Genomic DNA, 15,465 nt, shown 5'->3' with positions numbered 1-15,465 from the left:
TGGAAAAGGAAATGGGCAATTCCGACAGAGAGGAAAGCTTTTACAAGGTCATGGAGTTGTGAAAGAGCACAGAGTGTCTGAGAGGAACTACAGATTTGAACCATGGCATTCTCAGGGAGAATATGGCAACAGGGACTGATAGAAGAGACAGAACTGACAACAACTAACAATAACCAATTATCTCAACTCCCTTCTCTTTATTACCAAAGCCTTTGTTCAAGTTTATTTTTCACCATGTCTTCATATTAAGATTATGACTATCATGGTTATTTTTCTTCTAATTCATCCTATTCAAGGAAATATTTCTGAAACACAATTCTGATCATGCCTGCCCCCCTACCCCATTCAAAATCCTTCATCAGGTATAACTCAAGCCTACAGGAAAAGTCCAAATTCCTTAACAAACACTTAAGCCCCAGTTGACCAGGGATTCAAAGGCACTTTGAATCTGTTACCACCACTGCATGACCCGTTCTCAACTCTACTCCGAAATCCCTCCTGCCTGTCTTTTTTCCTCCTGTCCAGTTGTTTTTATACATTCTTAATGTATTGTCCAAGCTCTTCAACCTCAAACTCAGAGATTGCCTATTACTTTTGATTTTATAATGTTGAGGCATATTTAAATTAAACCTACTGATTCATCCATAATTGAAGCTGGATCAAAGAAATCAGGCTTCAGTTCTGTTCTCTCTCGTCTGTTCTTTGATGGTGGCTAAAGGGGAAAAAAAGTAAGGAAGTTGACAATTGTCATATCTGTAATAAGCCAAATAGTAACTGAAAATCTTGAAATTAATTAAGTGTTCACAAGACCTATGTAATTGCAATTGTACCCTATAATACTTCAAGTACTATCTATTCAAACTACAGAATGTTTAAAAATGCAAAAGCAGTTCATTCATGGGAAATTATTCTTATGGATGAAAACTAGAAAAAGGATTTTTTTGTTTTATTTTAGAAATGTCTCTCTCAACTCACTTTCCTTTCAAGGCACTGAATTACACTATTCTGAACAGAAGCCATATTTAATTATTTCTTCCCTTTAAGGAGAATACACCAAGGTATACTGAGAAATAGAAGACCTGGCTTTATGAGTCTCAGCTTTATTGCTTACTAGTTTTGTCTCTCTGGATAGGGTGTCTAAGCTTCAATATCCTCAATCCTTTCAACCTACCTCACAAAGCTGAATGAGCTGTGTAGCAAAATGACATACGTGGAATCATTTTGTATATAATAAAGCCCTAATTGTATATATGATGTTATTATCAGAGAATATACCATCATATATATTCAACTTCCAAGTCTTTTATCAGTACTTTACTGTGTGATATGGAAACTGACCTGAGTAAAAATGTAGATAATGGTTCTAATATATTGGTTTGATAATGTAAATAGATGGTAAATTATAAGGCGATATTATACTATTAGGCAAATTATATTCTTTATATATTCCTAAATTAGTCTGAAAGTTTACCATCTTAAATTAGGATCTAACCACCCTCACCAAACTCACCCTCTTCCTCAATCCCTTCTCATATAACTAAACACCTGGCAACTATTTTATTTAGTAATTTTGCAAAACTTACTTTTATGGCAAATATTTCTCTCCTCTAATAATATCCAATTTAATTTCCCAAAAAAATCTAAATTCAAAATCTTACAGAATCATTGTATCTTACCAAGTCTATATCCATGGTGTCAAAATCCATCCCCTCATTAAGATCTTCAATCCTCCCTTCTGAGGACATCATAACATCTTCAACAATTGGCTCTTCATCATCTTCCATTAGGCTTGTACCACGCCGACTAGAGAAATATAAAAAAGGTCAAGATCTCAACCAAAGTCACAACTTAGTAATATATTGGCAGCAACTATGTGGCTCTATTCAAATGTAATGGAAAATGATGGAATTAAGGTCAGGGAAAATGACTAGGCATTGATCATGTCATCAATGATGTCAAAACCCCAATGTTCACTTGTCTGAAAATGCTAAGGAGTTATGTTTATTCTACATTACTTCAAAACATTTAGCTTGATAGTTCTGATATCCCTTTTAAAAGCTCAATGAGAATTTACCACATGAGAGCAGACAAGATACCTCAAATCCTTTTTGAAAGTAGGCAGGGTACAAATTAATAAACAAGTATAAAACAAGAGACCAAAGAAATGACATTTTCAGAATACATGTATTTTCATGAACATATAATGTTAATTTTACCCATCACTCACATTCACTCAGTACCTAAAATGTACCAGGCACTCACTCACTCATTCACATAGTGCCTACTATGTGCCAGGCTTTGACTGTGTCCTATGGATGCAAAATAAAAGATGAATAAGACATGATTCCTGCCCTCAAGGAGCTCACAGTCTACTATGGGAAACACAATTAATTATGACAAAGTGATAAATATTGCAAGAGAAATATGCATTAAGCGCTATAAAGATATACTGAAAGAAGAGATTAATTCTGCTTCAGGAAGAAATGAGCAACATTTACGGTGAAACTTGCACTCTGTATCCTATGAAACTCAAAACTGAGACATATATAGAAAAGTTAAAAAAAAATTAAGACCAAAAATTCTATTATCACATAATTATAAGGAAAAAAACTCAAATTTCAAGTTCACAAATTAGCCCATATCAGCATAAAGGAATCAACATTAAGTGAAATTGAGGGTGACTTGTTGTTCCCCAGTTTGGATAATATTTCTTTCTTTGCTCACTCATGTAAAGACCCCCCCCCAATCAATTATTTATTGAATGCCTGCTCACAATTTACACAAAACTATGTTGAGTCTTAAAAGACAAAGATAACAAGACATGATGTCTAGTCCAGGCTATGTGGACAAATATGTTAACAATGGTCCCTATTTCTCAAGAGTTCTGGACAGTAAATGATAAATGACAATTTTACTGTGTTTGGTGGAAGCAACTGTGAAGGGAATATGTGTGCTTTGGGGACCATGTGTTATAGAAAACCAGAAACTCATTTTGCTTTTGAAAGATGTATGTGATATAAACTAGGTGACAGAGAGAATTTGAAGGTATTTTCAGTTATAGGCCAGACACCATTACAGAACAATTATTGTAAAACAAAAATATTTTAAAGTCTCAGGTGATAGACTACTTATGATACAACCAAAAGACTCTTCTGATAATAATTATTTAACTGGAATAATTTCTTTGTCACCTAGGGAAGTTTATCTTTAAGAAGAATAAAAACTAACTACAGCTATATGAGATGATGGATGTTTACTAAACTTATTGTGGTAATCACTTCATGATGCATGTAACTTGCATCATCATGCTGGACACCTTAATACAGTGTTGTATGTCAATTATATCCCCATAAAACTTGAGAAAAAAATTAATCAATTAATCTACAAACAAAAGAATAATGATAAATGGTACTGATAATGAAAGGCTGTGGAAGATTGTGGGCACTGGCAGAAAGTTTTAAGGGGAGACATATGGACCAAATGATTGCCTGGCAGAATTCTGCAGTATTTGTACTAGTAACTAGTAAGAAGCTAAGAAATCACTTTGTTGAATTCAGCATGAAATAAGAACATATGTTAAAGGGAATGTGGCTATAGAAACAGAATAGGGGACAGAATCAAGGGATAGTATAGAGGATGAACATAGTAGACATAACAGGATCCGAATCTACAGATGTGATAAAGTATACCTTGTCTGTTTGAGGTTTTTAAGACCACTACAGAAAACTAAAGTGAATTTAAATAGACTACTACTCGTGAGGTGAATGACTGGTTCTAAAGAAAAATAGGTCAAATTCTCATCATTCAAAAACCAACAAAATTGAAACAAAATATAAATTTAAGAAATAAGGTAACAATCACTACATCCAGCATTAAAACATGTACCACATTATGTTACAAATACAAAGCTTTCAAACTAAAAAACTTAATTAAAATCATCAGATCTTCCCCCTTCATACCAGTCATCTAAATACTGCTTATATGCCATTTCTTTTGGAGCCAAAGCTAATAAGGACTTATAAAACTCTCATACAGATTCCAGTAAAAACAAAGTATCTGAAAGTTAAACTGCAGGTTTTTTTAGCATTGGACATTTATTCATTCAATGAACATTTAACTTAGTACTTTTTTAATGTGCCAAGCACTAACAGGAAATGAAAGCAGTCCCTATTAAGAGGTACAAACTATTAAGTATAAGATACAAGGATATATTGTATAACACAGGGAAATGCCAATATTTTATAATAACTCTAAATGGAATAAAACCTTAAAAACTGTGAATCACTAAACTGTATACCTGAAACATAATATTGTACATCAACTATACTTTTCAATTTAAAAAAGAGAAAGAAAGAGGTCCCTGCCCTTAAGGAGCTCACAGTCTAGAGAAAGGGACAAATTCATAAACAAATTACAATACAATGTGGTAAGTGCTATAAGAAATAGGAATATACATAGTGTTATGGGAGCATAGATGACACCACAGCTTCATATAAGGTGACACCTGAGCTTGCCCTTTTATGATGATTTTACCAGCTGTCAGGGAATAAGATATGATACTAAAATGTAGGCAGGGGCCATATCTAGAAAGATCTTGCATGCCATGAGCTAAGGAGTTTGAACTGTATCTTGCAGGCAATGGGGATCCACAGAATGGTTTTAAGGAAGAGAGCTACATGATCAGATTTTTATTCTAGAATAGCAATTCTTGATGGCAACGTGAATGATGGAGTGGTGGTGAGGGGAGTGACGGAAGGGATTTGGTGAGAGGATAAATAGATCTGAGGGAGGAACATGAATTAGAAAGCTAATGCAAATAGTTCAGGTGAGAGATGAGGGCCTGAACTAAGGTGGGGATCAATTAAGATGTAACAAAACTAAATTTCTAGCTATAGTTCTGTGTACCAAAATAAACAAGGATTCAGAGTTAAATTTTTCCAACAGATCAACCTAATATCAGTCCTTTACCTAACTAGTTAATAATTAACTTCAGAAGGTTTTTTTTTTTCTGTTGGAAAGACCAATTTTTAGCTCCTTGATTATTTCAGCTTAGTTACTCTAGAGAGTTTGCTGAAATTTTTAGATAAGGCACACAATAAAATATGTCAAAATGAATTAGTGAACTTCCTAGACTCAGACAATAAGGCACTCTCACTTACATGGCATGCTGAAGATTAGTTCGCAGTTTAACATAGCTCATTGCTGCTCTCTCCTGCTGTTGCCTTGCTTCCTCTTGTTGTCTTTGAGCTAACATCCATGTTACCTGCGTGCTTCAAGGAGAATTTTATTCTTCTTTTAACTTAACTTTTTTCTATGCAATTAATAAAGTTATAGTACATAAAATGATCAAATGTACTTACTTATAATCAAGAGGAGTTTGATGATGTTCAGTCTGCATTGGATAGACACTCATGAAACTATCCTCAGGTCGTAATCTTTTCGGCTCTCTCATAATCGTTGAGGTGAGTTGTGGTGTCTGCATCATAACTGGGGTGTGCAGGGTTTGCTCTCTGCTTAGCCACATACTGTCGCTACTACTGCTTTCTTCAGCTGAGAAAGAAAATTAATAGCAATGAAGTTCAGTCACTAATTTTGACTAAGTGTTAGTCGCTCAGTCATGTCCGACTCTGTGAGACCTCATGGACAATATAGCCCACTTGGCTCCTCTGTCCATGGGATTTCCCAGGCAAGAATACTGGAGTGGGTAGCCAATCCCTTCTCCAGGGGATCTTCCTAATCCAGGGATCGAACCCAGGGCTCCTGCATTGCAGGCAGATTCCTTACCATCTGAACCACCAGGGAAATGTCTAATACAACCTGTGCAGGTCAACAAACATCTGCTTCTTTACACATCCTAGAGCTTGGAACAGAGGGATACAAAGGTACGTAAGATGCAGTCCCTGCCATGTCCTGACAGTCCAGGTGTGGAAAAAGAAAGTGAAAGTTGCTCAGTCGTGTCTAACTCTTTGCGACCCCATGGAGTGTAGTCTGCTAGGCCCCTCTGTCCATGGAATTCTCCAGGCAAGAATACTGGAGTGGGTAGCCATTCCCTTCTCTAGGGGACCTCCCCAACCCAGGGATTGAACCCAGGTCTCCCGCATTGCAGGAGGATTCTTGAACCATCTGAGTCACCAGGGTAGCCCAAGAATACCAGAGTAGGTAGCTTATCCCTTTCCAGGGGATATTCCCAACTCAGGAATCGAACCAGGGTCTCCTGCATTGCAGGCAGATTATTTACCAGCTGAGCTACCAGGGAAGCCCTGGTAAAGAAAATATAGGCAATTACAACACAGTGTGCATGCACGCTCAGTCGCTTCAGTCATGTCCAACTTTTTGCAACCCCATGGACTATATAGTCTGCCAGGCTCCTCTGTCCATGGGATTCCCCAGGCAAGAATACTGGAGTGAGTTGCCATGCCCTCCCTCCAGGAAATCTTCCTGACCCAGGGATCGAACCTGTGTCTCCTGCATTGCAGGCAGATTCTTTACTGCTGAGCCACTGGGGAAACACAGTGTGGTAAGTGCTAAAAGAGGGAAGCACAGGGAGAATGGGAACAATGAAAAAGATCAGAGCCCAGCTACCCAGAAGTTACTTCTGACTAGAGTAGATATTATGTGAACTGTGACATCTCCAAGAAATGGGGAGAACCTAAGCAAAAGCACTGGGGCATGAAACAATGACTGAATCATACTAATTTGCTGATTATTTTAAGAGTTTAGTACTCCTGGAGTAGATGGCAAAAGATAAGGCTGAATAAAGAGGCAGGAATGAACTTATGCAAAATTTTATAAGCTATGCTAAGGTGACAGGAGCTACTACTAAAGGTTCTATGGAAGCAATGTGGTGAGTTACATGTTTTATACAAAGTATATGGTGGTGATGTGGAGGACAGACTTAAGAATATGAAGACTAGCAAGCGAGCTGGCCACTGAGGACGCTAATTATGTTAGACCAGGTGAGTTAAGAGGTTTAGATAAGAAAAACTTTAAAATTTAGTGGTATTCAGTAGATACATCTTTTAATTTGATAACTTTTCTATCTAAAAAAAGGAAAATTTAACTTCTTATTAAGCCCAAGTATTTTAACTGGTCAGGGATACTGTGTAAGAGAGATTTCTCCACAGACTGGGCTGTTGATACTATATGACCAATCAAGTCTAAATCTAAGGCTGTGTAAGTTACAAGTTTATGCTTCATGTTACTGGACAGAAAAATACTAAAACCATTAATCCATGTGGCAATTTAAAACCATGGCTCCTAGGAAAATAAGTTAAAAAAAATAAAGCCCCCAAATCTCTGACACTTGTCACATTAACAGGTAGGTGGGGGATGATGCCCCATTCCCTTGAATCTGTGCCCTGTGATTGCTTGGTCCACAGAACATGATGGAAACTATGCTATGCCAGTTTGCTGGCCTTAGAAAATGGCAGTGTCCAGAGTTGTCTCTTGAGACACTTGTTCTTGAAGCCAAGTCACACACTGTGAGGAAGCCAAATAGTCACATGGAAAGGTCACATGTAAGGTGTTCTGGCAGACAATCTAGCTGAGGTCCCAGCTGACAGCCAGCATCAGATACATCTAGAAGTGAAGATATCTCCATATGATTCCAGTCCCAGCCTTGGAGTGAAGTACCAGACATTATGTCCAGGTTATATCATTAAGTTTTGGGAGTAGTTTGTTACTCAGGAATAATAGCTGGAACAAATTTTGACAACTATACTCATTTGTTTAAAGTATCTTAAAGAAAGGAAATGAAGAACCAATCCTGGAGTACTAAGAGTCCAAGAGATTCAAGCATCATAATATATTCTTAACTCTAAGATTATAGACAGCAACTTGTATTCCTATCAAGTTCTTTATGATTAATAATCTCTTCACAGAAATTCCAAAGTTGGAACCTCTCTGAATCTGCTGTACCACTTAAACTAGATGATCTGATCTCTTAGGTAATGATTAGTTCTAAAATACTGAGTCCATATCCATATAGAGCATAGGGCAGTGATTTAAAAGTAGATGCTCTATGGGGTAGGAGGGAGATTTAAGAGGGAGGGGACGTGTGTATATCTTAAATAAATTTAATACAGAAAAAAAAGTAGATGCTTTAGAGTGAGATTGCCTGGCTCTGCTACTTAGTATCAGTGTGACCTAAGTTAATCAACTTCTCTGTACTAGTTTCCTCCATGTGAAAAATTAGAATGTACCTAAAGAATTTTAAGAATCAAATTCATATATGCAAAATGTTTAAAACAGTACATTTTACACATAACTGGAACAAACAGTGTGCATTTAACAACACATACCTTGAATTTAAAAAGGAGGTGACCTATGGGAAACATAAAGGACAAACATAAAGAAAATAAACTATATGCTTACTGAGTGCGAGCTGCATGCCTTCAACCACTTTCCGTTTCCCTGTAGATGGTTTGGATTTTTTACTCCGCACAGTTGACCCCCGACTACTAATTCCACTAATGACTGACATGGTGTCATCATCACCACCAGCTAGCAAAGAATTTCGGTATGACATTAGGGGAAGCCACACGTCTTCTCTTCGGAGTGACATCTGAAAGGTCATGAACTTTTCCAAGTAAACATACCTTAAAGAGGAGTAGAAACCATTAGCTTTGATACATTAAATTGCCATACCTTTTTTTTTAAATTTTTGCTTATTCCTACATCTTAAGGCTTACACATTATATGGAACACACAATGATTAACTAGAGTTAAATAAAAAGTAAATGAGAATGAAAATAATGGTCGATGGATCTACATTCCCTGAAAGCATCCCACTAACAACTGCAGGATATTAGTGTTCTCTTTCTCAAAATGTCTGTTCTATCCTAACTTTACAGGTCCCCTCTGTTAGAAGAACAAATCTGAGTCATATTTTTGAAAAGAGGATTGGATTTAAAGATTACACAACATGAGTTCTAGTCCCAGTTCTACCAACCCCTAGCCATGTGAGTGTGGGTATATTACTTCACTACTTATTCTAAGCCTCATCAGTACAGTGATGAACAATTCTGTCTCTATGAAGATTCTCACAATAAAGGAAATAATTCACAGCATTTTGGTTTATTATTTGTTGAGCACCTATGTCTCAGGCAATGGGGACAGATGCAAAGGTAAATCTAATATGACCCCCATCTGCAAAGTATTTTCAGCGTAATGGAAGTCACACATCTGCCCTTGGATCCAAGTATCACAAGGATTCCATGACTTACATATAATATAGCAACTAAAAATCAACTAACATTTGTGTGACTACTGTGTGCTAGGTGTTTTCCTCTTGGGCTCTTTAACTTTATTCTTATAATCTTGTGAGGGAGATATTCTCCCCGTATCACAGATAAGGAGAGAAAGGATAGGAGATCTTCCTGATCCAAGGATCGAACCTGTGTCTCCCACACTGCAGGAAGATTCTTTACCGCTGAGCCACTGGGGAAGCCCTACATACAGTACTCCTCAAAGTGTGGTCTGTAAGCTGGCTGTCAGTCAGAGAACTATTAACCATCTGACAAGATGTGCAGCCAAAATCTACTTACTAGCAGAGATTTACAACTATGTATCCACCACATAGTCTAACAGAACATTCCAGATAAGTAGCCCTCTCTGCTGCGATTGCCTTTTTTCCTCTTTCCAGCCACAGAGGTTGCCATTAACCTGAACTTGTTTTTGTCCCTATTTATAATGTTTTAATACTTATTTGTCTGAAAACACAGCACCATTTTGTACTTAGCTTTCTGCACAGAACATTTTAATTTAAAATCTAACCATTTTGGAAGACTGGTATCAGCTAACACTATGGTGATAATCATTTTCCAATATGTATATCAAATCAATATGTTGCACACCTCAAACTTACACAGTGTTATATGTCAACTATATCTCAATGAAGTCAGAAAAACAATTCTGAAAAAATGAATGAGATCTCAGGGTCTAATATGTAACATGGTGGTTATGGTTGATAATACTATGTAAATATATAATACTATATAACTGAAATATGCTAAAGGAGTAGAGCTTGAGTGTTCTGATCAAAAAAAGAGTAAACAATGTGAGGTGATAAATACGTTAATTAACTTGATTATGGGAATCCTTAGACAATGTATATGAAATCATGCTGTATACTTTCAATACATTACAAATTTATTTGCCAATTACAGCTCAATAAACTTGAAAAAAATTTTAAAGTAGATCAATTGGATTGTGTGAATCTTTTCAATCCCAATTCAGTCAAATGAACTAAGAATAATTCATTTATGACATCTGGAGAAGGGAAAGGCCCACTCCAGTATTCTGGCCTGGAGAATTCCACGAACTATATAGTCCATGGCGTCACAAAGAGTCAGACACAACTGAATTACTTTCATATATGACATCTAAGACTACTAGAAATTTGAATAATTAGATGGACTTTTAATAAAATTAAGGATTTATATTTACTTAAAAATATCTAACAATTTTGACCACTATATAGTATTCCATTGTATATTAATCTATCGATCTCATTTTCTAGTTAATAGATACTTAGTTTTGTGCTTTCCCCTATTCAAACAATGCAAAAGTCAATTTTTTTTCTTTTTGGCCATAAATATGGGAGATCTGGGTTTGATCCCTGGGTTGGGAAGATCCCTGAAGGAGGGGATGGCAACCCACTCCAGTATTCATGCCTGGAAAATCTCATGGACAGAGGAGCCTGGTGGGCTGCAGACCATGGGGTCACAAAGAGTTGGACACAACTGAGTGACTAAGCATATTAGCACATGTGGGATCTTAGTTCCCTGACAAGGGACAGAACCTGTGACCTCTGCATTGTAAGCAAGATTCTTAACCACTGGACTGCCAGGGAAGTCCCCAACAGTCAAATCATTTATAGTTCTCCTTACATATATGTGTAAGAGTTCATCTCACCAATCTACCTTTGAATAGCATTACTGGATCATGAGGTAGGAAGAGTCTTAAACTTTACTACATACTACCAGATATCTCTAAAGTGGTCTTGTACCAGCAATGTATAAGTCTCTATTGCTCCACATCCTTGGCGCTATCAGACATCTTAAAGTTGTGATAATCTACTAGGTGAGAAATCATTTTTTTGTTTTTAATTTTTATTTCTCTAATTAATAGTATCAATGCAATTTTTTTTTTTGGCCTACCATCACACAGCTTGTGGGACCTTAGTTTTCCAGGCAGGGATTGAATCCAGGCCCTCAGCAGTGATTGCACAGAATCTAACCACTGGACTACCAATCCCTCAATGCAATTTTAAATTGGGATCAATTTATGTATAATACAGTGCACAGAAAATAAAAGTTGGACCACCTCTGTAAATGAATGCAGTCATGTAACCCATACACCTATCAAGATATAGGATATTCCCACGACCCCAGAAAGTACCTTGTATCCCCTTTCCCATTCAGTCTTTCCAACTTCAACAAGTACCACTATGGTGAGTTCTATCAATATAGATTAGTTTTGTCTGCTTTAGAATTTCATATAAGATCTATATAATCTTTAAATGCAAAATACTGGTGGGCTTTAAGAAGACATTACTTATACTATGAGTTATTCATATTCTTCTGTCTTTTTATACCTCAAAGCCCAGGGTTGGGAGGTCTGGGAGGGAGGGATGAAAGAAGAGTCTGAGACTTTAATTCCACTTGTTGGGCTCTCTTAGAATGTAAGTCATCATTTTAGAAGATCAAACCATAAAAGTATTCTGTTTAAATGGCCTGTTGAGAACAGGACTTGTAGTTAAAGTACGAACATAAAAGAGGGAGACTTCTGCTTTCCAGTGTAGTCACAGCTCAGGACACAAAGACACAGATGGATCAGCAATATTATTGTCTGCTAAATGTTTCTTCCTTAGTTAGGCTGAGCAAAGAACCCAAACAGGAATACAAAAAGCATTCCAGTTACACCTTTAAAGATACAGCTACACTGTAAAAAGAACTCATAGAATTAAAATATAATATTATGCATAAAACATAGTTGTAATCTTTAAATTATAAAATTTCTGAAGCATAAAGTTTTTGTGTATTAATGAAATCCTACAAATCTGATAGAGAAACCAAGTATAACAAATCTTTAAGAATTCCAAAGCAAAATTAAATAGAGTATTTCTAGTAAATACATACACTGTTCTTTTGTCTTGTCGGAGTAGTTTAGAAGAAAATTCACTAAGAATATCAAGAAATGCCAAATTTAAAGGTGGATGGCTCTCTCCTTGTGGATTAGGTTCTTTAAAAGCAAATTCTATGCCATCTCTGCAACAAAAACAAAAAAGACAAATATTTAAATAACTACAATAGAAAATTTAATAACCTAGAAAATTTCTCTATATACTTTCACTCCACTACAAAAGATGCTTCCTTTCTCATGTGTTTAATCTGAGGAAGAGGGACAATAATGAGTCTATAGAGAATGATCAAATATATTTCTATTTTATGACACTGTTATTTTGTTTTGGGTGGATTTTTTTTGTTTTTTTTTTTTTATTGGGGGTGGGGGTGGGGGTGGGCATGCTACACTAATTGGAGATCTTAGTTGCTCTCACCCTAGCAGTGAAAGTGCTAAACACTGGACTTCCCAGGAACTCTGAACTGTTACTTTCTCTGAAACAAAACAGACACACACAGACAGACACACACCCTAGCTGGTTCTTTAAAACAAAACAGACACAGACACAGACACTTCCCCTCCCCGACACTGGTCTTTATTACAAATGTGATCTGGCATAGCTACATTCTTTCCTCAGTTTTCTTTTCCATAAAAAACAATCCAAATCCTTTCACATAATGATCAGTACATTTTCTGTATATTTTAAGACATAAAGGAGATCAACTATAAAATCAACTTAAAATAATGATTACAGACTATTTGTAATGACTCACTAAAAAGTAAAGTTCAAAAAGTATACTCAACTCAGGGCCAATTTTACCTGTATTTATTTAACAATAAATACCTCTATTAAGACAACTACCCAACATTACATATATATGAAGTAAATAATATATTACTTCTCAGAATAATTACTGCATGTGTGGTCCTTAAGTATTACCTAAAATTCACAACCAAAGTATTAAAAGGCATAAAAAGAAATCTGAGACTTTCAGAGCCAAATGAAAAAGTGGGAGTAAATTAAAGTTGAGGAAAGCATAGGACTAACTTAAAGAGCAGAATAATTTCTGAAAGGAGATATTTAACACTTTCATAACTAAGTAAACAATACAAATTTTAAAAAGACACAAAACAGAGAGCTTTCAATGAAACGGAACCCAAGCCTCTAGATTTTTCCAAAGGCAAGGCTCTTTATCCACAATAAAGATAAAGGGTATTAATATCCACATGCTGGTTATGTTAGAGATCTAAAATATACTCATATATAAAAGTATAATTGATCACTAAATTACATGCCTAAAATAAAATCAGATTTTTTCCAATTTTGATAAGGCAAAGAAAACATGCAGATAAAATAAAGATTGTAGCTCAAAATAAGAGAAAAGGTAATAAAAGAGAACAGAAACTTGCAGCAAAGGAATCAAATTCTTCTACCCAGCCACGAGATCATGACAAAACTGCTAGAAGAGATTTTATAATACCTAACAAATATATGTTTTCTTCACATAATTCATAAAGATTTTGTATGGCTTTAATTAAAGCAAAGACTTTTCTACAAAAGGTATTTTAGTCCCAATTCATGTTTTAACAGAGACAGCACTGTAACTGGTTCTTAAGAAAGGAAACATATTACAGATTTGCAAACAAGTAATAAGGCAGCAACTGAATTTGGTTATTCTAAACAAAAAAGCAATATACAAAAAACCTGCATGATTAAAACCCAGAGAAGCTGAATAAAATTTGGAAATTACTTGTGTAGCATAGCAATGGCCTCTCTAGTTTTCAACTGATCGAGTCCAAAAGTTAAAGCAAAACGTCGAGCAAGTTCTTTAATGCCGCTAAAAGTTGAGGATGACCTATCAAAATTATAGCCATTTTCCTGTATCATTTCATTAAAAAGCTGTTTGGAAAGAAAGAAAGAAAGCATGTTAAAGTTTTTAATAATTATGTATTATTACTGATTTTGAAATATCATATTTTATATTTAACATATACTTGATGTTCTATAAATAAGGCATTATACTTCATTCTAAAGCATGGATTTTTTAAAACATGATTCAAATGACCAAAATTGCAGCACTTCACATATTCAAACTAGAGGTAATTACTGACATTAGAAACTTCTTAGATTAGTTATGACAGAGTTTTTTTCTGTCACTATTAATTGGATAATATAATAGCATATAAAAATATAAACCAACTAAATTATTAGGCAACTATGTTCTTATTGACATTTAAATTACAGATCAAAAAGTAAGCAAAACAAAATATAATTTTTTCAACTATCAAACTGCCAACATTTTTAACAGATAATGGCTACGACTCAAGAATACAGCGCATTCCTATAGTAGTTATGGCTACTACTCAAGATAGCCAGTAGGAGTTTGCAGTATGACTCAGGAACTCAAACCAGGCTCTGTGACACCTAGAGGGGTGGGAATGGGGCAGGAGGTGAGAGGGAGGTTCAAGAGGAAGGGCTGGCTGATGCATGTTGATGTATGGCAGAAACTAATACAATACTGCAATTATCCTTCATTAAAAATAAGTAAATTTTAAAAAAAAGAATACAGTGCAATGGGCACTGATCTGGGAACATAAACTGAGATAACCTTTCTTTCTACACAGCAATCTGGCAATGTGTAGCAAAAGCTTTAGAATTTTCATGCTCAACAAAGCAACTGTTATTATCAGACTCTACCCAAAAAGAATAATAGTAATATTTGTGTGCAATACACAGGTACAAAAATGTTTGTTTTAATGCTATTTATAATGGAAAGAATTGTACACTCCCAATACAGGGGGCACAGATTCCATCCCTGCTAGGGAAACTAAGATCCCACATGCCACACAGAGCAGCCAAAAAAGAGCAGAGGGAAGTATTTAATGGCATGAAAAAGTTTAGGATTTATTAATATGAAAAATTAAGGATATTAAGACAGAATACACATTTTTTATTTTGTAAAATAAGATTTAACACAGGCATTAAAAAGATTTTAGAAAGATGATTAAAAATGAAAACACTGTCAAGTGAAAAAAATTAAAGATAAGTATATTTTTTCTAGTTTTCCTAAAATACTTTCTAAACGTTCTACAGCTATTATTTTAAAACAAAATAAAAGTTATTTAAATGCAGCCTTTAAAATCTTTTAATAAAGAATATCAAATATGCAAATGAAGGTAAGAACTTTCACACCTATGTTTCTAAAAAGCCAAGAAACTTTATCAAAGTGAAATGGGTTTGGTTATGATTTACATGCATTTGGTCTCAACAGACCAAAGTATACTAAGCAAATGATTTTTGCCTATTTAAATTTGCCATGCCACTGCCAAAATGAAAATGAC

General features: G+C 35.4%; 1 protein-coding gene across 12 annotated transcripts in view; it reads right to left on the bottom strand.

The window, feature by feature from the left end:
- Positions 1-15,465, bottom strand: part of STAG2 (STAG2 cohesin complex component) — a 129,625-nt gene that overhangs the window by 5,877 nt on the left and 108,283 nt on the right. For 6 of the 12 annotated variants that reach the window (XM_027963263.2, XM_042242108.1, XM_042242107.2 and 3 more), the window contains exons 27-33: positions 13,875-14,023; positions 12,141-12,269; positions 8,374-8,597; positions 5,361-5,550; positions 5,160-5,270; positions 1,677-1,803; positions 635-712 (exon numbers count right to left, since the gene is read on the bottom strand). In XM_027963263.2, coding sequence (XP_027819064.1) covers positions 635-712; positions 1,677-1,803; positions 5,160-5,270; positions 5,361-5,550; positions 8,374-8,597; positions 12,141-12,269; positions 13,875-14,023 — 1,008 coding nt within the window. The remainder of the gene's footprint in view (positions 1-634; positions 713-1,676; positions 1,804-5,159; positions 5,271-5,360; positions 5,551-8,373; positions 8,598-12,140; positions 12,270-13,874; positions 14,024-15,465) is intronic. The other 6 variants (XM_060408010.1, XM_060408012.1, XM_042242109.2 and 3 more) reach the window with 1 other exon arrangement.

This window comes from Ovis aries, chromosome X, assembly GCF_016772045.2.
Source record: "Ovis aries strain OAR_USU_Benz2616 breed Rambouillet chromosome X, ARS-UI_Ramb_v3.0, whole genome shotgun sequence".
Classification (NCBI taxonomy): Eukaryota; Metazoa; Chordata; class Mammalia; order Artiodactyla; family Bovidae; genus Ovis; species Ovis aries.
This window is presented reverse-complemented; position numbering and strand designations above follow the sequence as displayed.